This window comes from Lampris incognitus, chromosome 5 (assembly GCF_029633865.1).
Source record: "Lampris incognitus isolate fLamInc1 chromosome 5, fLamInc1.hap2, whole genome shotgun sequence".
Lineage (NCBI taxonomy): Eukaryota > Metazoa > Chordata > Actinopteri > Lampriformes > Lampridae > Lampris > Lampris incognitus.
In genome coordinates, this window is record NC_079215.1 from 18,201,832 (window position 1) to 18,226,062 (window position 24,231).

General features: G+C 41.5%; 1 protein-coding gene across 1 annotated transcript; it reads left to right on the top strand.

The window, feature by feature from the left end:
• Nucleotides 1–1,033: 1,033 nt before the first annotated feature.
• On the top strand, nucleotides 1,034–23,619 carry ltv1 (LTV1 ribosome biogenesis factor). Its single transcript, XM_056280343.1, has 11 exons — nucleotides 1,034–1,183; nucleotides 5,652–5,783; nucleotides 6,365–6,565; nucleotides 7,485–7,572; nucleotides 9,035–9,167; nucleotides 12,057–12,270; nucleotides 12,636–12,763; nucleotides 16,955–17,094; nucleotides 19,671–19,723; nucleotides 22,149–22,349; nucleotides 22,785–23,619. The coding sequence occupies exons 1-11, from the start codon at nucleotides 1,181–1,183 to the stop codon at nucleotides 22,896–22,898; spliced, it is 1,407 nt and encodes a 468-aa protein (XP_056136318.1). The 5' UTR covers nucleotides 1,034–1,180; the 3' UTR covers nucleotides 22,899–23,619.
• The last annotated feature ends 612 nt before the right edge of the window (nucleotides 23,620–24,231 follow it).

The following is a 24,231-nucleotide window of genomic DNA, read 5'->3' on the forward strand; positions in this document are numbered from 1 at the left end:
AATATTAGTGGAGGGCACAGCAGTTATCTGCCAAAAATTCAATATATAAATAATGATTTCAAGGGTTGGGGCAAGATTTATTATTGCAAAAATCAAAGTCAATAGAATAGCAAAATAGTGTAACAGTCATTTTGGTGAGTGACAGATGTGAGGATAGTCGTTAGCAATGTTTAAGTTGCAAGAACCTTTTCTGTGTCACTGACTAATTGTATCACATATTACGTGGCCCCTCTTGTTTTTCCTTTTGGGTGATGACGATATGGGCATCAGCAGACTGTCTTTCCCCTTCATCCAAACCAGATTCACTGACTCCTTCTTTTTTTTTTTACTTGGAAGAGCTCTGAGTCCACCTCTTTCAAGCAGACCAGGCTGCAAATGTTGTGCCCCTGGGATCAATAAGGGGAATAATTCTCACCCACCCAAATCACCCACATAGTAAAAGGGGACCCAAATGATCCACGCACTAAAAGGGGACAATGCTTCACATCTGTTATAACAATTTATTTCTGTCAATAAAGAGAATAGGCAAAAGTAATCGAGAAAAGAAAAAAGTCACGGGAGACTACTGATATGCTGAAAGTGAGTCCTATGGCTCTTGCGCAGTTTGACTCTAATAAGTACATATTTGGTGGACCGTGAAAGTATACAAAAAAATTAATTGTATCTAAATTTGAAAATTTTGGAATAAAGAATACAACAAAACGAGGATGCACTACTAGACTACATTACAATGTCTTCACAAGCTTTTCCGAGCCGAACGATGATCACATCGTTGATCGATTAGTTAAGAGTGTTTTTGGACTATACCAATAATGTCGAATAGAGAGGACAACAAAAGTAAATACATGTTTTTCTACTCCACATATATACTCACTCATATATACACGACAGTTAACCTGTCTAAGAATAAGACTCGAACGATCTGGTTTACGTTATATCCATATGATATCCAAAACAAACCACTAAATCTGGTTTGAGTACGTATGAACCCCCATACTGTACAGGAAAGTGGTTCTTTCTAGAAAGGGTCGTTTGCAGCATGGTGGTGAAGGACCAAACGTGTAAAAACAACATTGACAGTTTATGGATTTAATGCGTCGGTAATTTCTCCAGCAGCTGTTAACGTAGAGGATTTGGTTACTACTACTGCTGACGTGTTGAACGAGACAATCGTAAAAGAATGGTAAGCTTGGGAATTTAATGCCACGGCAAATTGCTAACCCACCTAGCCTAGCGAAAACTAACGTTAGCAGCCATATCAGGCAGGGATTGTGGCCATATTTTCACCTTTCATCCAACTTGGCCTCAAAAGTTACGCGGAGAACGTGGTTGACTCATTTATCAAAGTATGAATGACTCACAAATTAATAGTTTGCAATTTTCTGGACAGCCACTGTTATCTGTACTTTGTCGATAACTTAAACGAACTGCCACAGAATGTTGAATCAATTCATCTGGACACAACGTTTAGTGGGAGAAACATTTCATCGCTCGTCCAAGTGACCTCGGCAGTCTCAACTGGCTGCGGGTATCCCCACTCCGATAAAGTATACAGTGGCATAACGACCGAAACAGTATCGGTTTCGTATACAAATTGCCTTGAGCATTAACTAGAGTTTCAAAGGCAATGTGTGCTATTCAGAGGATTTTGGAATGGTTGCAATTCAAGCATTGAGGGACATCATTATGGAGGGGGATGAAACTATGGTCTCTCAGGCTTAAGTCGCTCCAGCGTCCCGCGACCCTAATTAGGATAAGCAGCTTGGATAATTGATGGATGGATGGTGTTAAGTCTCTCTTCACATGCGTTCCTGTTGATGAAGCAGTGGCGGTAGTCCGTATGAAATTAGAAAATGACCCCACCCTTAATTAACACTGACTAATGCCCCTTTTCCCCTACACGGTACCGGTTCAACTCGACTCGACTCGCAGTGTCGTTTTCCATTACCGTGACAGTAATTCCTCATTGTAGCTGGTCTGCATTGGTTTTGGCACCTGCTCCAGTTTTTTTTAACCTCGACAAAGGTGGTATCAGAAAAGTGGTAACAGTTACCAAAATGTCAGTGTTTTCCGGTAATGGAAAACGAAAAAGGCGAGTCGATTTGAGCCGGTACCATGTAGCGGAAAAGGGGCGTGTCTGCTCCTGAAGTTTTGTCTTCAGTCCACGTACTTCGCATACAAGGGGCAGTACTATAGGCAGTGGTTAAGCAGTACTATAAGCATGGGTGTGCTATGGGTTCCCCAGTTTCACCTATAGAGTCCAACTTGTATATGGAGGAAGTGGAAAAGAGGGCTCTGATGTCCTATCCAGGGATACCACCTAGCCATTGGTTGAGATTTGTGGACGACACCTGGGTTAAAATTGAATCTCAGTATGTACCACATTTTACCAACCACATTAACTCTGTGGACAACGACATCAAGTTCAGCAGGACAGATGTGAAAAATGACAGGTTAGACTTCTTAGATTGTGAAATTGCAATTGGTGATGGGGGACAGTTGATGTTGAAGTTTACCGTAAACCAACATACACTGATCAGTACTTAAGGTTTGACTCTCATCATCCACTGGAGCACAAACTAGGAGTCATCAGGATGCTGTACCACCAAGCTGACAACGTCCCCACCGACCCAGCGGCCGGGGAAGGGGAGAAATCCCACATTAAACAGTCCCTGGTTAAGTGTGGTTATCCTCACTAGGCATTTGTCAAAGCCAGGAAGATGCCCAAACTGCGCCAGCCGATTGAAGAGAAGAGAAGGACAACAGCTGCCTAAGCATAAACCAGTGGTGATTCCGTATGTGGCAGGGCTGTTGGAACAGTTAAGACGCATATTTTCCAAACATCGCGTCTCGGTTGCTTTCAAACCCCAAAACACGCTGCGCCAGAAACTGGTGCACCCCAAGTATCGGGTCCCCCAGCACAAACAGATCAATATAGTCTTCTACTTGTTCTTCTTTTGGCTTGTTCTCCTTTTTTCAGCGGTTGCCACAGTGGATTTTACAGTTTCCATCGGTACCATGTGAGGGCATAGCACCAATGGTGGCCGTTGTTAACCCAGGCCTTGATCGACCCTCGATCGATATTATTGTTTGGTTTTGTCAATCCGCATACTGATTTGGCAAAATTTTACATCTGATACCCTTCCTGAAAACAACCTCTACCAGCCCTATGGATGGGGGCATGGGTAAAGCACTGTATGCCATCCCAGAATTCATGGCCTTGCGCCCATGCCTGTCACATTCAAACAGAGCAATATAGTGTGTGCTGTTAAGTGCCAGGATGTTTGCCGTGAATTGTACATTGGGGAAACCAAACAGACGCTGGCCAAGAGGATGGCACAACAGAAGAGCTAACGCGTCAGGCCAGGACTCCACAGTCTACACCCATCTACATGCCAGTAGCCACTCTTTCAAAGATGAGGATGTCCTTGATAGTGAAGAACGCTGGTTTGAACGGGGAGTCAAAAAGACCAGGGAGGGAATGACCATCCCTGAGCCGAGGGGTGTACCTAAGAGTATATCTGTTGCCATGACTAATAAAGAGTATTCTATTCTAATATATTTTACAATGCTGTGATTGGAACCATTCCCAAATCCTCTGAATAGTACACATTGCCATTGAAACTCTAGTTAATGCTCACAGCAATTTGCATAGGAAACCCATCGTTGTTTGCAGTTGTTATGCAGCTGTATTGTTTATAAGGGTGGAGATACCTGCAGTCAGCTGAGACTGATGAGGTCGTGTAGATGAGTGATGAAACATTTCTCAATAAACGTGTCCAGATGAATTGATTCAACTTTCTTTGATTTTCTTACCTGGATTATTGAGCATGCAAAAAGACATAAATGAACTGTTTTGTGGGGGGCTTGTAGAAGTGTTCTGACAATAGTCAACATCTGTATTAGGAATCAGAATCAACTTTATAGGCTAAGTTTGCCCATGCACATGAGGAATTTGACTCCCTTTTCACAGTAACTTCTAGAACTTGCAGACATCACTCACACAAAAAAAGGGGGGGAAAGAAAAAATAATAGAAGAAATAAATGGAACAACGGGACATTGGAGGCAATCATGTATGCACAACAGACATGTCGCTACTATACAGAGTTTTGTTATGGTTGAATAATCAAACTATGCCCATATATACCATATCAATTATATACTATATTGCCCATACAGTGTACCATATATCAATCCCACAAGTTCACAGCCGGTCATGCCCATATACAATGCTATATGCTCCCTCTATATTACACTATATTATCTTATGTACCAAAAGTATAAACTATATATTCACCTACCATTCACCACACAACAACATACTATATTATATATCTATATTACAACCAAAAGAGTAACCGCAATAATTTGTAACCAGTATACAGCCGTTGTCCCTTATCCCACCACCCTGATTGGATAAGCAGCTTGGATAATGGATGGATGGATATACGGAAGTTGTATGTGTATTTACAATTGTACATTTGTATTGCAAAAATATTTGTGTTAAAAAGAGGTAGTGCACATCATAGTTATGTAGGTGAGAACTCTTGGTCAGAGGGGGGCCATTTACAAAGTGTCATATTTACGTAATAGGTGTCTATTCCTGCACCATGCTGTTAAGTGTTCATGAGAAAGATGGTCTGTGGGAGAAAACTGTTCCTATATCTGGTGACATAACTTTTTATTATTTTATTGACAGTCAAAGGTCGCCGGCCAGTAAATAGTGCTAGTCTTTTATTTCTAACCTTCTTATGTGAACTTTGAGATTTCATTATTTTATTGCATTATTTGTTCTGCAAGCATAGAAAATTAACTATGTGAATGTTGATTCATCTCACTCATTCATGTAGTAAGACAATTAAATAGCTTACCAAATACATGCAGAACATCTCATCTTAGGGCATGGACATCATATAGATCAACACATTTTACTATATCCAGATAAGTACACTTTAAAATAATCCCTTTACACCATGATGATTTTATATGGCTTCATGTGATCAATAAAATGTTTATGAACACCTTCAGTAAATATCAAGAGAAATAACTATTGAAAAGAAGTTATACCAGGGCAGCATGGCTCAGGAGGTAGAGCGGGTCGTCTAATAATCAGAAGGTTGCTGGTCGATCCCCGGCTCCTCCAGAGAGCATGATGAAGTGTCCTTGAGCAAAACTCTAAACCCCTAACTGCTCCTGATGAGCAGGTTGGCCTCCTCCATGAGCGTATAAATGTGTGTGTGAATGGGTGAATGTGAGGCATCCACTGTAAAGCACTTTGAGCGGTCGGTAGACTAGAAAAGCACTCTATAAATGCAGTCCATTTACCATAAACAAATGTATCAACCATACAGTAGACTACATCCTGTAATAAACATCAAGATTTGAAAAAGAATACCAGAAGTTATTATTTGGATAATCAAAGATGATTTTTTTAAGTAAAAAAAAAAAGGCTTAGCATTATCAAGGGTCGTCTGTTAAAAGGTTAGTTTCAAAATTGCCTCATGGTTAAGTGGCTATCATTGTTTTGGGCTATATGATATACTCACCTTTTGATTTACCATTCACTGCACAACTGCATGTAATTAATATTGCATATCGCTAGTCTTAGTTGTATATCTGTTAAATGCTGTTTATTCCTGACCTTCTCCAGCCTCACCGAAAGAAAAAATCATTCATTGAGAAGAAGAAGGCTGTGACGTTTCACCTGGTCCACAGAAGTCAGAGGGATCCCCTTGCTGCAGATGAGAAAGCCCCACAACATGTTCTTGTACCCACCAGTAAGGTATGAATGGAACCTGTGCTGTACAATCTCTATGGCGTGGTCACTCATAGGTGAGAACACAGTGGACTGAATTAAAGGTGCTGTGTGTAAAATTTTAGCTTCTCCAAAGCATAGTATGACTCGGAAATATTAGTAATGGTTGTAGTGGGATAATGAACAAATAAAACCAAAAAAAAAAAAAATTAAATTGACAAAAGAACACAGTTCTGATACCATCAGTTCACTTTTAATGGTTTTATTTGTAAGTTTTTAAAGCATATATTATTTTTAAATGTGTTTTCCACTTTAAAGATTTTCATGCATGAGTTTTTTTTTTAATTTTGAGCTCTGTACAAAGATATCTGTAGATACACAGATACTCTTTGATACTCCTCTAGAGTTTCTTACATACTCGTAGTACTATCTCTGCTTTTTTTGTTGCATAATATCCCCAATGTTTTTCATGTAAGTATCACACCAAGTTTAATTCACGTGAAAACTTACCAGGCAAACAAAACATTTGACTTACCTTCAGTCATGAGTTTGGTTTGTAGTTTGTGGTCCATAACTACTGAATATTGATATCTGTTGTAATTTCCCAGTTGGAGGCAGAAAAGAGATGGGAGGAACAGAGAAGCTTTGGTGTGTTCTTTGATGATGACTACAACTACCTGCAGCATCTGAAGGAGGCCTCCAGGCCCTCAGAGTTGGTGGCAGCCGGTCCCCTGAAATCAGACAAACGACTTTTTGACCTCTGTGATGAAGGGGAAGAGGATGAGGGCGAAGTGGACCATGACACTCCTGTAAGTTTTGAAGGGATCAGTTCAGTTTATTACCAGAGTGGGGAATAATATAATAATCTCTATATCCTGGCCCCACGCATTGTCATGCACTGGGGTACTGTTTTAATAATCATGGAAATCTTGGAAAGATTGTGGAATAAAAAAAAATGTTTGGGGGCATCCGAGTGGCGTGGCGGTCTATTCCGTTGCCTACCAACACGGGGATCGCCGGTTCAAATCCCCGTGCTACCTTCGGCTTGGTTGGGCATCCCTACAGACACAATTGGCCGTGTCTGCGAGTGGGAAGCCGGATGTGGGTATGTGTCCTGGTCGCTGCACTAGCACCTCCTGTGGTCGGTTGGAGCAGCTGTTTGGGGGGGAAGGGGAATAGCATGATCCACCCACACGCTATGTCCCCCTGGCAAAACTCCTCACTGTCAGGTGAAAAGAAACGGCTGGCGACTCCACATGTGTCGGAGGAGGCATGTGGTAGTCTGCAGCCCTTCCCGGCTCAGCAGAAGGGGTGGAGCAGAGATGGGGAGGGCTCAGAAGAGTGGGGTAATTGGCCAAATACATTTGGGGGAAAAAAAAAAGTTTGTCAGGCCTGAAAAAGTAAGGAAAAGTTATAAATGTCTGAAAGAGTTTGGAAATGTCATGTACATTTTTACTCGATTTTTGTTTTTCCAGCTGAATAAGTGTTTAGTTTCAGATTTGGCCTCAGGTTGCTCTGATAAATTCTCAATTAATAGTTATAGCTTCATCAACACAAGAATTTAAATTTTTAAATCTGTAAGTAAGCAAAGGAATAACTTTCGAAAGTTTTGCTCATGGAAATGTCTGTTTATAGATGAGTCATGTGGAAGTTATGAAATTCAATAAACAAACATGACAGAACGTCTTTAATGAATAAAAGAATTTTCCTTTTGTTTTTCATGACCAGGTGGCCAGCATCAACCTACCCTCCTCAGTGTTTGCTTCAGATTTTGAAGAGGACGTGGGACTTCTGAACAAAGCTGCTCCCATCTCAGGTAGCCGGCATGTCTGAATTATACAGAGCTTTCATTAGCCTTGTGAGCCAGTCCTTATTAGTCAATCACATTGGTGATTTTTTTTTAGGTGATTGGGTTTGGCCTCCTTTTCATTGAAAGATATTTCAAAACAGTGGGCCTGTCCAAAATTGTTCTCTATCAAAGGGAGGCCACATCTTGTATTGAGACAAAGATCGAAGTCATCGACTTGGGAGATTGGTCTGGGTTCTCAAGGCCAGAATTCCACATAACTTTAAAGATGGGCATATGAAGTCTTAGTTGCCAAGAGCAGCCTAATCAGTATTTATGAACAAACAGCTCCAAGAGCCAGAATAAATACCTGCATCCAGCCTGCGGTCACTTCTTAGAAGACTGACTTTGTTGGGATGTACAGTGTTTGGCTGAATGTCTAGATAAAATTGAGGCTTTTTGTTATCATTACGGAGCTAAGTCAGTGTTGGATTTGGAAATTTACAGTGATGTTTATAAATACATACATACATACATACATATATATTTTTTTATCTTTTATTTTTTTGGGCAGTTTTGCTTTTATTTGATAGGAAAGTGCAGAGAATGTAGAGGGCGAAGAAATGCAACAAATGTCTTGGGCTGGACTTAAAAACCGGTGATTATGTGCTAGCCCTGAATCAAAACAGTTTACGCTTAACAGGTTGAGTCACTAAGCACCGCCTTATAAAACCATTCTGAAAACTGGAATGGCAATAACTCTGAACTTGTAGAAGTTGTCTTGTGTCATCAATTCCACCCTCTGGACCAACTGAATAAAATTTTAGCAGCAATTGGGGAATCTCCCCCAGTGGGTGATAGATTTGTAGTGAAGGTGCCACGAGCAATGCACTTAGACCCCAATTTGCCCAGTGGCAAGCTGTAGAAGTCTGTGTTAGTTTCAAATAAGACAACTGTACTTATTTAACTGAGTTTTATTTGCACTCTCAACAGCAAGTGGCCACAGCCTGCCAAACATTTCAACAAGTGCCTTTTACTAGCTGCGCGCCTTCTTCCTAACAGCAGGGTTACCATAAAGACTGCAGTAGAAGTGACTAACAAAACAGGCTACCGTATTAACTGTATTATAGGCACCAACAAAAGTTAACTTAACAAACTTAACAGTCTGGTTATACTGGGCAGCTCTTAGGTGCAAATATATCTAATTTAGAATGTTAACCAGGGCTTTAGATTGCATGGAATCTTAATGTTTCTGGTATAAATATTTTTCTGTGGTGACCACAGGTCAGTAGTTGGGACAAACCAAGGGGTACATTAATGAGTGATTATTAATACACAGCCAATGTGAAATACTTAAATAAATGATAATAACTTCAAACCTGAAATTCACTTGTTTTTTTCTTCAGGCTTTTAAAGGGGGATTTCTGCCCTCTGGGTTTGAATGTTATGGTCTAGCTCTTTGTGAAGTTTCATATACCACGTTTTCATACAGGACCCAGGCTGGACATGGACCCTGACATTGTGGCTGCTCTCGATGAGGACTTTGACTATGATGACCCAGACAACATTCTGGAGGACGACTTCATCATCAAGGCCAACGATTTGAATTCAGCAGTGGAGAAAGAGTAAGACCCAGAATTATCTTCAACCTTGTGTGTTTCTTACAAGATTATAATAATAATATTTGGGAATCAGGAATCAGGAGCACTTTATTTGTCATTTTATTTCATGTACTTGCGTAAATGAAATGAATCGTTTCCCCCAGCTCACAGCAGTGCAACACAGCAAAAACACATATCCAAAAACTACAAGAACACACATAAATCCAAACTAACACACATATCCACACTAAACAACGACAAAAAAATCACTGTCCAAGAAAACGAACGCCAGCCAGGATGACTGTCTGAACTTCCGGTCTGCATGGGCTAGCAGTTAGCTTAGCCGGCCCTGCTTCTGCATCCTGTCAGACCGCCCGCGGTGTTTCCTCTTTGGCCACAGCTCCGGGCAGGGCCGTGGTCCTTGGGCCCACCGGACGCAGCAGACCAAGCTCCCTGAGCTGATCCAGTGCTAGCTCTTCGAGCCAGATACCTTTGACAGACCTCCCCACACTCCACGCGATAACACTAAAAACGCAGTCAACGTTAGGCGAGGTCCCCACCAGACCACCCTCGGTGTTATCGGAACTGCTGGTCTGCATGGGCTAACAGTTGGCTTAGCCTGCCCCGCTTCCACATCCTGTCAGACTGCCCTTGGTGTTACCTCTTCGGGCGCAGCTCTGGGTAGGGCCATGGTCCTTGGACCCACAGGACGCAGCAGACCGAGCTCTCCCAGCCGATCCAGTGCCAGTTCTCTCAGCCAACAAACGAAGAAACAACTTAAGATGCAGACGTGGACAAAGACATTGCATGGACGGTACTGGGTGAGGCCCCCGCAAACATGGATTTGCGCCGCCATCTTCCCACACCGGAAGCAGATATTGGAACATAATTGGAAATTATTGCTTTTTTTTCTTTCTCCTAAGCCAAATATTTATTTTTCACTTTCTATATACTTCCATAATGACCAGATCGCTTATAACCTGTACACTCTTTTATACGGATGGATTGATGTCATGGCTGCATGATTGTGGCTAAGATAATTATTTATATCATGCTAGATGGTGGTTATGATTATATATTACCATTATCAGTCTTGAAAACTTTGACATCTTGAGTGAATATATGGAATATTTTTAACTCCCACAAATGTTCCCAAGGCCAATTGTGACTCTCACATTCTAATGTTGTAAACAAAAGACATTCAGCAAGGCAAGTTTGTTTGTGTAGCACATTTCATTCACATGGGCAATTCAGAGCACTTAACATGAGTAAACAAAGACATTAAAGCTCACACATTACAGCTACAATCTGAATATTGTCATTTTTGTTTAACTTACTAACACTCATAGTGGAATGTGGTAATTTCAGTGGTGTTTGACTGCTCTAAATCACATTCCATTCAGAATGAAAGAGAGTTTTATTTGTAGTTATTTTGCCACTTTCCCAACCAACAAATTTCACTTTGCTCATTGTGGTCTGATAAGGCTCCGTTGGCATTTGTTTGTTTTAGGGATGTCATAAGTGAGTGGGGACCAAAATTATTTTGCAGGCGATCGGATCAGTCTTTAATCAGTCAGAGCCAGAAACCGCATGATGTATAACCGAAGCACCACATTTCCAAACACAATAGTCTGCTGCTAAACACCACTATCCCTGGCAGGTCAGTCAGTATAGCTAGAAATTTTGCCTGTACACGATTCTTGCAGTCTTTGTTAAAACAAATTCTGTAACAGCATCAACGCTAACCTCTCCTCGTGCAGCCATTGTCATTTTCGAAATCCAGCCCTGCTCATTGTTGTCATCATCTAAGCCGCTCACCGTAGTTCACTGATTGGTCCGGCTTCCAGCTGCCGGACACAATTGATTCTCAGTGGATGCTTTCCAGATTACCATCTGGTAACGAACTGAGCTGAGCTCGTGAGATTTTGTTTGGCTTTTCAAGGCTACACCTTCCCCACTGCTGAATGAAAAAAATATGATGTAACCTGGATTTTGGCTATTGATGTGGGAGTTTGTGTTGGTTAAGGTCTCAAAAAGCCTGTCTGCCAAATCTGCTTGTCAGCAACATCAACTTTGTTTCTTTTTCAAGTTAATGGCGGCTTTATTCTTCCAATTTTGGCTGCCATGGTGACGAAGCAAAAACTATGAACCCAGGGTCTGAAATTAGCTTTTTGGATCATCTGCCAAGAACTGGTAAAGAGGAAAGATTTACTGGCCAGAAATAATTTTACTGACCAAATAATGTATTTGAATGGTGGTAGCACATCGCGCAGGCCAGGGTCATCTGTGACATTGTATTGCGGCCAGTGTCTTGAGGCTCCATTATCATTAAATCATCAATTCTGACAGCAATCTCTTCCATTTTCTTCTTGGTTTTTGTCTTTATATAATTATTTATTTTTGCCAGTTAATGGCAGCAGTCTTGTCACCCCATATATGTGTGGACAGCAACGTTTATTCTTTTCTAATTTTTCAACTTGTATAGTGGCAAGAACAACAAAGAAATGGACAGTATGGTGAAGGACATTGCTCTGTATAGCAACCTGTCATAAGCCTGTATAAGTGTTTGCTGTTTTTTTTTCCCCTTTGATTCGTCCACAGTCAGTCAGTGTGAATGCCAGCCATCATCATGCCTAGAAAACACATGGCATTTAAGCCAAGCATTTATAAGTTAAAGTCTCAGAGGTAGTTTCTAGCCAGTTGATGGATGACTCCCATTAAATCATATGATCAAGTCCATTTTTACCAATATTTGGCAGTTGGTGGGGGTTAGTTTCGGACCCTGTATGTACCATGTTATTTTTACAAGGAAAGTACTACCCATTATTGGAATTAGCATCAAGAAACATGTTATTATTGTCTTAAATACACTATCTATAGAAAGGATCTCCATGGGTGTGTGACTTGTTTCAGAAGTGATGATGAGGAGTGGGAGGATACAGACGAGGAGTGCAGCGAGGATGAAGACTTTGACTCTGAGGGAGGTTTTTCTGGTGAGGAGGGAAGTGGACGAGAGTTCATGTTCATGGATGAAGAAACAAAGAGTCGCTTCACGGAGTACTCCCTGACCTCTTCAGTCATGAGGAGGAATGAACAACTCACCCTGCTTGATGACCGCTTTGAAAAGGTGAGTACACCATCACTACATTTATTTTTATTTGTTTCATTCATCATCATTACTGCTGTTATTATTTTGCTTCCTTGATTATTTCACTTTTAAACTGTTTTCTGTTTTTTTTTTTAGTTCTCGGTTGTTTATCTGAAATGTGTGATGCGTGTGTAAGCATCAAAGTGTTGTGAAATCAATAGGCTAAGTTTATTTGATAAGTTTTACATCTGAAAAAAAACAAACTCAATCTAAATGTTTCGATTTTAGAAGAAAGATACATTTTATTGTAGATGTTGTTCTGTAGCCATGAGTGCCAGCATCTTCTGCTGAGTGTTTCCTGTTGATTTATCCTTTTAAATGGTTTGGTTATCGTGTTGTTTTAGTTTTATGAGCAATTTGACGATGACGAAATTGGGGCCCTGGACAATGCGGAGCTGGAGGGCTTCATTGAACCGGACAGCGCTCGTTTGCAAGAGATCATCAAAGACTACTTCACACAAAAACAGAAAGAGTGAGTGAATGTGACTTTACACTTGTTTAATCATGTAGACTAGAATCAAACCACACAACGCATATGACCTCTGAATGCTTTTATTCAAAGAAATACACTGTACAGTGGCCTTTTATTCCTCAATCCTCCATAGAAACCAGCGCAGGTTTGAGTGCCAAGGATGACGTACATGCAACTTGTCTGATTCAAGAAACTGTCATACAGCAGCAAAATGAACGGTGATTTAACCGTAAATGATGAATCTGCTTCAACTGTATTATTATTATTATTTATATTCACATAATGTATTTCATAGATCCACCCCCCCGACCCTTCTCTACATCTACCAACATGGGAAGAGTTAGACAAAAGTTTAAAAAAAAAAAACAAGGGTAAAGCACTTTTTAACATGTAGAAAAGATTGCACTGTTTGTCAGACCACTTAATCTTTCAATGCCTGTTCATATGGGAACGCCTCTGGTGCTGGCCAATTCATCAATATTCGCAGACATGCAGCCAAGTGCCCCCCTTTCAGACTGTTTCTCAGGTCAGTTTTGACCTGAAAAACAGACTTTAAGTTAACTATACAGAAATTAGATGCCAAACATATTTAGTGTTGGAAAAAATGATAAAATTCACTTGCCCTGCTGAGTAAATGCATGAAAAATTAGTAGTCTAACCTTAACCAAAGTTAGTCTATCTTTCTAACGGCCAGAATTTGTTGAAATTACTATGAATTTGTTTTCTCTTTCTCACAAAGAGAAAACAAATTATAATCTTTCTAATATATTTAGCCAGGACAACTTTGCTGCATGTTGCACAATGGTCAAGTTAGGGCCTGTGTCCACCAAAGCATTTCCACAGAGTACCCGAGCATTCGAGTTCTCGAGCAGTTACGTCAATTCTTGAGTGTCTACATTAATATCAAGTACTCATTAATTGCGAGATGCTAGAGCTTGCCCAGTTAGAGCCTTTGGTAAACAAGAGGATGGCAACAACAGAAAAAGGTAAATAAATTATTTAAAAGGGTAAATCAAGGATGGCTCTAACATCGAGTCTGTCTTATAATAGAATAGGCTACTACACTAAACAAATTAATGTTGTTAAAAATAGATGTTAGCAAATATGACTCATTTCATTTTTAATTTGGTTAGGCTTGCTAATGATGACCAGGTTTCACCGAATTTACAAAAAAAAATAACCAGCTGCTATATCTAAACACAATAAGAACACTTAGTGAAAAATCTGGCCTGTCTAGGGTGTCTCCCCGCCTGCCACCCAGTGACTGCTGGGATAGGCTCCAGCATCCCACAACCCCGATTGGGATAAGCGGCTTGGATAATGGATGAATGTTATACAGTCAGATTTGGTTGTATGGGGCTCCGATGAATCAGGGCAATCTGTGCGTACATCTTTCATTATGACTGGCCCAGAGTAAGTAGAGCTCCTAACCTTAGCAGTGTGTGCGCTATTCTCTACCCATTGATCCACACAAAGCAAACAAAGATAAATTAATCTCTGCCACCTGTAAAAGAAATCATCTGCAGAAAGAAGACAGAGCTTTGAATTAGTTTTGCTTGCAAAGTATGAAGACCCTTACATGAATGATAATGCTTTGGTGGATTAAGGTCTTGATCTGCAATTGATGTCACTTGTTAAGATTATTTATTTATTTATTTATTTATTTTTACATTTGTACCCGTTATCTGACAGGATGGTAAAAACAGACAGAAAACGCGGGGAGAAGAGAGTAAGGGAAAACATGCAGCAAAGTTTTTGTGGCTGAATTTGAACCCAGGATGCTATGACCATGCCTGAGCATTCATGATATGCGCCTGCATAACTCACTGGACAGGACGTGCCTTGATCTGTCCTGTTAATAAATATGCTGCGGTTACATCACATCAGATTAGGAGAAAGAAAGGGATGTCTGTCCTTTGCTCCAACTAGAAGAGGTTAACCGGTTTGACTTGTTGGGAATGTTCACATCCATGACGTTGTTTCTGCAGGATTAGTGACAATGATGTTTCTTACAGCTATCATGAGATCACAGAAAGTTGAATCAGTTTATCTGGACGCAGTGTTTATTGGGAGAAACATTTCATCACTCATCTAAGTGACTTCTTCAGTCAACTGACTGCAGGTGTCCCCGGACCCCTAGATTCCGTATGTGGCGGTGAGTGTCAGAATAGTTGAGACGCATATTTTCCTAACATTGCGTCTCAGTTGCATTCAAACCCCAGAATACGCTGTGCCAGAAATTGGTCCATCCCAAGGATCAGGTCCTCTGGCATAAACAGAGCAACATAGTATATGTTGTTAAGTGCCAGGACGATTACCGTGACTTGTACATGAGGGAAACTCATCATTACCATCGGCAGTCACTCGGGGTCGAGTATGATTGTCCACCCTCCTCCCTTCTTGGTCCTTGTGGGTCTTCAGGTGGGCAAAGAGGCCGATTCTGGAGCCACATATTTTGGTGCAGCGTGGGCAGGGGTGGGTGGTGGTAGTCGTGGGATTGGTTTGGGCCTTTTTGGTGGAATTCCCTCCTCTCTGAGTCTGCGCTTGTCTTCTGCAGTACGGTGGAGATCTTTATTATAGTATAGTGCAGCTCCTTCCCGGACAAGTTTTCTCCAGGTCGCCCTGTTGGTTGCTGTGCCCTCCCAGGTCTTAGGGTCTATGTGGTATTTTTTGATTGGATGTTATCTTTATACCTTTTCTTTTGACCTCCTGGGGCACGTTGTCCTGTGAGAAGCTGGGAGTACAGGACTTGTTTTGGAAGGCAAGAGTCAGGCATACGGATGAAATGGCCAGTCCATCTGAGCTGGTGTTGGGCAATGGCAGCAGTGATTGCGGGAATGTTAGCCTCCTCCAGGATGCTGGTGTTGGTGTGTCTATCTTCCCAGGTGATCTTGAGGATTTTTCAGAGGCACCTCTGATGACGTGCCTCTAGTGCCTTCAGGTGCCTGCTGTATGTGGTCCAGGATTCTGATCCATACAGTAGGGTGGGCAACACTACTGCTCTGTAGACCAGAATTTTCATCCTGGCCTGGAGGTATGAGGGAAACTAAACAGACGCTGGCCAAGAGGATGGCACTACACAGGAGCGCTACCTCAGTCTATACCCATCTACAGGCCAGTGGCCACTCTTTCAAGGATGAGGATGTGCACATCCTTGATAGGGAGGAACACTGGTTTGAATGGGAAGTCAAAGAGGCCATCTATGTGAAGAGGGAACGACCATCCCTGAACCGAGGGGGGTGGGGGGGCTAAAAGTACATCTGTCGCCATCTTAAAATGCTGGAAATGACTCATTCTAGCTCGCTCGATTACTCTTTCAAGGATGAGGATGTGCACATCCTTGATAGGGAGGAACACTGGTTTGAATGGGAAGTCAAAGAGGCCATCTATGTGAAGAGGGAACGACCATCCCTGAACCGAGGGGGGTGGGGGGGCTAAAAGTACATCTGTCGCCATCTTAAAATGCTGTGATTGCAAACGTTCCCAAATCCTCTGAGAATAGTACGCATGGCCATTGTAACTGTACTTAATGGTCACACCCTTATTTGCATATGAAACTGATCGTTGGTTTGCAGTTGTTAGGCAACTGTATTGTTTACAAGGGTGGGGATACCTGCAGTCAGTTGAGACTGAAGAGGTCACTTAGATGAGTGATGACACATTTCTCTCAATAAACGATGTGTCCAGATGAACTGATTCAACTTTCTGTGATTTCCTTACCTGGATTACTGAGCATGCATAAAGACAGCTATCATGAGATATTCAATGATCGACTGATGTTATTATCTCCCCCCTGACAAACCTTAAAAAGCAAAGGAGACAAAGACTGGAACCTAAACTGTTGCAAATTAGTGACTGTAAATTAAATAAGTTTACAATCAAGCCAAATTTCTTGATACAGCAAAAGACTTCAGGAATGAAGGGAAAATGTCAGTGGAAGGACAGAAGATGGTCTAAAGAAATATTTTTAAGCCTTGGGATGAATGGGACCATTAAATGAGGTTTAATTTAAAAATCATATATTCTGTATGCATTGAACACCACATATGGATTATCCTTCTAGTTTGTATACTGCGTAAATGACAGACAAGAGTTTCCTTAATGAGAAGAAATAGATTTATTATTCATTATTTGGAGAATTGTTTCATTGAGAAAGACATAAAAAAAATCCCAGTGATGATGTTGGTTTAGATGCCTGAAGCCTGATGACCTTGGTCCTAAAGAACTACCTGCTTTAAAAGAAGAGGAGGAAGATGAAGAGGAAGAGCAGGCCATGGAGACTATGATCATCAAGGCCCCAGAGGAGAAGTGGGACTGTGAAACCATTATCAGTAAGTTAGATTGCTTCAAACCCTTAATAAATTAGGCTAATGGTTCCAGAACTGTAGCATGAGGACACCAAGGTGTCTGAGATTTAGTCGAGGAGCTCCCCAGCAAAATACATCATAGAACTGCATTTTCATTTACTAGAAGTCAGCACAGTGAGACAGTGTATAGAACTGACTGTTGTGTGCTTTGTGTTTAATCGTTTTTGTTGTTAATTGTTGTGTAACATGTTTAATTGTTAATTAGGGCTACAACTATTGATTATTTTGATAACTGAGTATTCTGACAAATATTCTGATGTTTAATTAAGTATATTACAGGAGAAAAAAATAGGCATAGACTTGTAGATGAATTATTGAAATGACTAAATAGAATGGGAATTTACTCCAGGCCTACTAAAATATGTTCCCTTCTGTCGGCACTCTGTACCGTTACCTAAGGTAGGGCAGGTCCACCCAAAAACAATTTAAGTCATTTCCAGACTGGATAATGGAGCCAATATTGAATTTAACTGGTGGTGTATATGTTGAAAAATATTCTGTAGCCTACTTTCAGATTGCCGTATCGCATAAAACATGCATGGCCAAAATGCATTTAAATAATGAGTCCTACAGCACATTATTTAGTTACAGCTCAAAAATACTCCCAAACTTTAGACATTTGCCAACGTTTGTTGCTGCTCCTGCGACCCCCCCCCCACGTTTGGTATTTTAATTGATAAATGACTAAAATAATGACGTAATTGATTATCAAAATTATATTCAATTAATTTCCTATCCATCGACTAAATGATGGATCGTTTTAGCACTAGATTTAACAGATACACTGTGATCCCTATTAGAAAAATATTCAGTGGAATACAAAAATATATTTTTAAAAGGGTTTTAATTTTTTTTTTAAAGGTTTGGAATATAACATTTGTTTGTTATATATATCACAAGAAAATCTCTTCTCTGGGGCATCCGGGTGGCCTATTCCGTTACCTATCAACATGGGGATCGCCGGTTTGAATTCCCGTGTTACCTCCGGCTTGGTCGGGTGTCCCTACAGACACAATTGGCCATGTCTGCGGGTGAGAAGCCGGATGTGGGTATGTGTCCTGGTCACTGCACTAGCGCCTCCCTGGGGGGGGGCGACGACTGGGGGGAATAGCATGAGCCTCCCACGCACTACGTCCCCCTGGCGAAACTCCTCACTGTCAGGTGAAAAGAAGTGGCTGACGACTCCACGGATTGGCAGAGGGGGTGGAGCAGCAGCCGGGACGGCTCGGAAGAGTGAGGTAATTGGCCGGATACAATTGGGGGGGATCCCCACCAAAAAAAAAAGAAAATCTCTTCTCTCTCTTCAACTAGGGGAGTGCATCTCCTCCAGTCGTACGTATCTGCCCTTCTCCGGTGTTCGAACTTGGCGACAAACCACCCCTTTTTTCATCTATTGGGTAAAGGGAAATACACGCACAGAAAACCAAGTTTATCCTGACAGTATAAGACTTTTGCGCAGCATCCATATGGAAAAACTAAATCGGTTCATCCAGTGTTCCTTCAGATCTCCTGTGCTGAGATCAGCTGATTTGCTGGCTTGCAAATATGATCAACTTCTTGTTTACTCTCTAGACTCATACCCAAATAGATAATGTTTTGGTTTTGACACTGTCGCTGACTGATCCGACTCAACCGTAGATGTGAGTCACGCATGTGCATTGTTGGCTCAGAGCGGGCGGCGACGGAGAGCACCGTTGGTCGAGCGAGCTAGAATGAATGAGGAGAGGGAGCGGCGAGAGCGAGAACAAATGTTTTTCGAAGGTTTTGAATCACCGCAACCACGAGAGTTTCTTCATCATACATTCACAACTTTACACAAAAAATGTAGACTGACAGGTCCAGTAGTTTGCGAGATTAGCTGTGAACACAAAGTACACACACGATCAAACCCATAATCCTCTCCAGGCTACCGCCTAGCAGAGATAATACGTTCCTGAATGACTCTCACATTAGAAAGAACCTAATTAAAATAACCTAATAACATTAAAATAACCTAATAATCTAAAATAGTCTAATCCCAGGTGAAACTGGTTAGCTACTTAGTTATGCAGACCAACAATCTGCAAGAAATTAAAGTGTTCTTTCATTCTAGAAGTGCTGTGAATTGAATTTCAGTGAGTTTTAATGGGAGACTAACTCCATCCTATTAACTTTTTTTTTTTTTTTACCAGTTCAGGCTGTTTTATTCCTTTATGTTTTTACTCTTAAATTTCTTCTCTTAAAAATTCCTTTTCATTTAATTTGTAATTTACTTTTGTTTTATTCTGCATCTCTTATTTAATGGATTTATGCCTGATGTAAACCACTTTGAATTGCCGTTGTATATGAAATCTGCTATACAAATATTATTGCCTAATTACAAGTATTCTATCAAAATTGGATTCATAAATTATTCAGATTCTTTCAGTCCAGTTTACATTTAATTCTAGTGAAGTGGCGGTGTTAAAAGAAAAGCTGAACTGACGTTGTAGATACAAATGTTATTAAGGCATTTGAGCAATAATTTCTTATTGTTTATTCTTGTTTGTTGTTCTCTCTAGGCACATACTCAAACCTATATAACCGACCCAAAGTCATTGAAGAGCCGCCAAAGGTACGTTAAGCATACATGCTTTTTATGACTTTAAGATGGCGGTTTTGTGTGGCTGTGGTTCCCAACCAGTGTTTAGTTTTAAGGACAAGAATATACAGGTTTTTATCCCATTCCAACGCCACACTGGTTGATTGTTCATCGGTTTACCCCATCCTGCTTAGAGCTGTTGTGAAATAGGCTGATGTACACGTTGGCTGGAATGAAAGTCTCTGTCCTCCAGTCTCTGTTGGCCCATTTTTTAGTATTAGTCATGTAAGGATTTCTGGGTACTGATAATTGCCTTTTTTCTGAAACCCATCCTCAGTGTAAGCTGTTGTATGTACCCATGTGTATCTATTTTGCACAAATTCTAAAATTCTTGAGAACTTTAAATCACTATGAATGAGGGCATCCAGGTAGCGTAGCAGTCTATTCCATTGCCTACCAACGGGATTGTCGGTTCGAATCCCCGTGTTACCTCCGGCTTGGTCGGGCGTCCCTACAGACACAACTGACCGTGTCTGTGGGTTTGTGTCCTGGTCGCTACACTAGCGCTTCCTCTGGTTGGTCAGGGGGGAGGGGGAACTGGGATCCCCGGATCGGCGGAGGGAGTGGAGCAGCGACCGGGATGGCTCGGAAGAGTGGGATAATTGGCTGAATACAATTGGTGAGAAAAGGGGGGGGGGATAGAAAAAAAATTACTGTGAATTTTGTTTGTGGAAAAATAAAGGCTATGATATAAAAAAATACAAGTCTTTTTTTCCATGGTGAAAAATGAGCCAATAATTTAATTTGTTCAAACTGGGATTTAAGAAAATTGACTGTCAGGCCGGCCTGAGAGAACTAGCTTTTAGAACGACGTAGTAACCCAGCTCGCTAATTCTGACGAAAATTACAATGATTTATATTGGTAAGCCGCTTGACGAGAAAAAAAAATTAGCTAAAATTTTACCTTTATACCCAAATGTAATTACCTTTTATTACATTTAACAAAGTGAATTTTGATTTTGATAGTCTTTTGGCATAATGAAGCAGTGGTTGGTGAACATTATTTGACTTTTTTTTTTTTAATCACTAAAGCTAACACTGATTCTGTGTGCGAGGAGCTGCACCTCACTGGGACACCTGACTATGACTCAGATCTGATAATGTTTCACTTGCAAGGTCTGTGTGGGGAAATGTGGTTTTATCAGCATTATGTTGATAAGGTGCAGTGGCTAGCGCGGTCGCCTCACAGCAAGAAGATGCTGGGTTTGAGCCCCGGGGTAGTCCAGCCTTGGTGGGTCATCCCGGGTCGTCCTCTGTGTGGAGTTTGCATGTTCTCCCCATGTCTGCGTGGGTTTCCACCGGGGGCTCCGGTTTCCTCCCACAGTCCAAAGACATGTAGGTCAGGTGAATTGGCCGTACTAAAATTGTCCCTAGGTATGACTAGGTGTGTGTGTGTGTGTGGGGGGGGGCTGTGATGGCCTGGCGGCCTGTCCAGGGTGTCTCCCCGCCTGCCCCGCCCAGTGGCTGCTGGAATAGGCTCCAGCATCCCCGCGACCCTGAGAGCAGGATAAGCGGTTCAGATAATGGATGGATGGATATCTTCATATGTACAAGACAAACACATTTCCAAAGGTATTGGTACCACCTGATAGTGTCACTGTAATGGCAGTATACGCAAACGCAAACTCATTAATATAGTTATAAAGTTTAAGGTCCAGCAGTAAACAGAGAAGATATTCCATTCAAAAACTTGGACCAAGTGTCTTCAGATTTTGAGGTTTAAGGGAGTGTTTCAACTGCATTGACAGCTGTTCCCAGTATGCATGCATGATTATTTGAGAATGTGATGGGCTTGGAGCCAGTTATTATTTGACTACTGAATCTAAATGTCAGCTTTCAACCTCATCTGTATCTTATCTGCAACAGGATCAGGGTATGAAAAACACCTGCGTCTGTTCCTGGTCGTTTTAGTATAGGTGGACTGGCAGTGAATGTGTAATTTTCGTCTGCCAAGTGGCGTATCGTGACAGCGGCTGGCGACTGGAAAAACTATAGCCTAATTTAGCTTAGTTTTCAAATCTCCACTCTTATTTAATACAGCCTCTTTATCTCAGCTCAGCTACATTTTCAGTGGTAGAAATGACATCCCACAATGTTAGCACAGAGGATTTTATGAACGACGATTTTGTGTGAAATGTATTCTGGTACATGTAGGCACCGTCGGAGAGGCTCCGTGAGCAGGAGAACACCAATTTCTCTGTCAATATATTACGCAGTGAGGATTTGGATCATCAGTCAACTACATTACCCATCAATACTGACTGCACATGCAGAAAACCATAAGCAAAAATTGTCCTGTAAAAATTAAGAATCTCAACGGGGGATGAGGGGGTGGTATCCAGTTGCCTTTTTTACATACAACTTTGACCTGAACTGAACAAACCCTTTATCTTCTCAGCTGAAGCCCATCAGAGTGTCCAACAAGACAGGCATACCGCTGGACGTACTCCCTAGTAGGGGTCCAACCGCCAAGCAAGCTGAGCGCATGGAAAGGATCAACGACTCAGACTTACCCCGTGTTTGCACCCAGCCCCGCAACAAGGAGGAGAGCAAGGAGGAAAGGAAAGCCAGGAAACAGACCATAAAAGAGGAGCGCAAGGTTGGTCCCACGCCGCATAACAGCAAGGGGAGGGATGTTCAATGTAGCCTCAGGAGCCACACCAGAGTCACCAAGTAGTCATATTGGTCTTGTGTGAGATTGGTTCGGACTTCCAATTCATTGGGAGTGATTTTAATCACTCGTCTGATTTTTCAGAAGCTTCATCCTTGAGAACATTTGGCACACACTATGGCACACATAAGGAAAAATAACATGTAATGACAATGCCTCTTATTGAGCCACCTTTAAAGTATCCAATCTTTGCTGCAACCGTCTGTCAAGCCATGCCTTTTTCAGTGTCTGACTTATTGACTTGGGAGCAGAGTGACTGCCGTACAAATCTTTTCCTCCTCCTTGAGAGAGAGAGAGAGTGTATGTGTGCACAGGACATGTATTTTCATGAACAAATAAGTAAATTCTGTGTTGCACCAACAGGAGAGGAGAACAGAGAAGAAGGCTAACAAGGTGGCATTCAAGCAGGAGAAAACCCGACAGGAGAAGCAGATGTTGAACCTGCGAACTAATGTTCAGGGTCTGAAGCTGTCATAGCGGACTTAATCAAAAGCTACCTGCTCAAACTGACTGTCTTTCTTTTTTTTTTTGCCTGTTGATGGCTTCACCAGTAGCAGCCAATACTTGGTTGCAAGTCACCACCTCCGTGCAGCCCAAGTGAAAAGACTAGAACTCAGGTGCTAAGACATTTCAGTTTGTCAACTCGATCAGGGCCGAGTTTTCCAAAATCCTCTTAATACAAGTACTCCAGGACAAAGTGGGTATTGCACATTGGTGACTTTATTAAATAAGCCATATGGCATTCATATCACTGTGTTTTGTACTCTTTTCTTTTCCCTAAATGCCGTGGCTCCAAAAAGTGTTTGAGTTCATTCACATCAGGGAGGGAAGCATTTTTGAAAATTCGTGCCTGTGCAACCCACATTTTAGTGTGGACAATGCTGATTACCAACTAACCACACTTACCAGCTATTTACCGATCATGATGGGCTTTGAAAGAAACTGCAGAATGTTAGAAGGTCAATCAAATTGACTGCCTGTCCCTTTTTAAATCCCACCCCAACGGAAATGTGTCGCATTGCAAAAGCTCACGATGCCCTAAATGCCGTTTCATGTGATATTTTAAACATATTGCAATGTAGAACAATGTTAGCTTCAGAAGAGCATGAAAGAAAAATGGGATCAATATTTATGTCCCTGAAAATCTTTATTAAACGCAACTGAACTGATTAAACATAACGGGTTGAATCTGTGTAAAAAACGCTATTGTGACATCAGAATCAGAAATTCTGTTACTGCCATGTGCATTACGTGCACTAGGAATTAAGCTTGGCCTTTTTGGTACGGAGAATAAAATAAGAAAATAAAGTAAAATAAGTATAGGAGCAGTGAGCAGCTGCAGTGCCTGGGGACTAACTCCAGTTCTTTCCATTGCCTTGCTCAGGGGCAGACAGGAAGAGTATTAACCCTAACATGTATGTCTTTTTGATGGTGGGAAGAAACTGGAGCACCCGGAGGAAACCCACGCAGACACAGGGAGAACATGCAAAACTCCACAAACAAAGGACCTGGGATGGCCTGGGGTTCGAACCTAGGACCTTCTTGTTGTGAGGCAACAGTGCTAACCACTGGGTCACCGTGCTGCCAACAAGAGTTAAGAATTAAAAATTGAGACCATGCCACAAAATATGCATCTAAATTAGTTTACTGCACGTGTGCTAACACTTTAGCTTCCTGTGGTTAATGAAGAACAAGGCTTTGAAATCGATTTAAGAATGATTGTAATCCACAGTAATGAGCTGTTGCTGATACTTTGAAGGAACTTTCTGGTAGAACAGATGCACTAGGCTAAATTAAGAACAGTTGTCAT

Bases quoted from the DNA above. Each gene is read 5' to 3' on its own strand.
- ltv1 (XM_056280343.1), top strand. The intron at 5,784-6,364 runs GTATGAATGGAA...GTAATTTCCCAG, and splicing joins TTCTTGTACCCACCAGTAAG to TTGGAGGCAGAAAAGAGATG. The intron at 6,566-7,484 runs GTAAGTTTTGAA...TTTCATGACCAG, and splicing joins AAGTGGACCATGACACTCCT to GTGGCCAGCATCAACCTACC.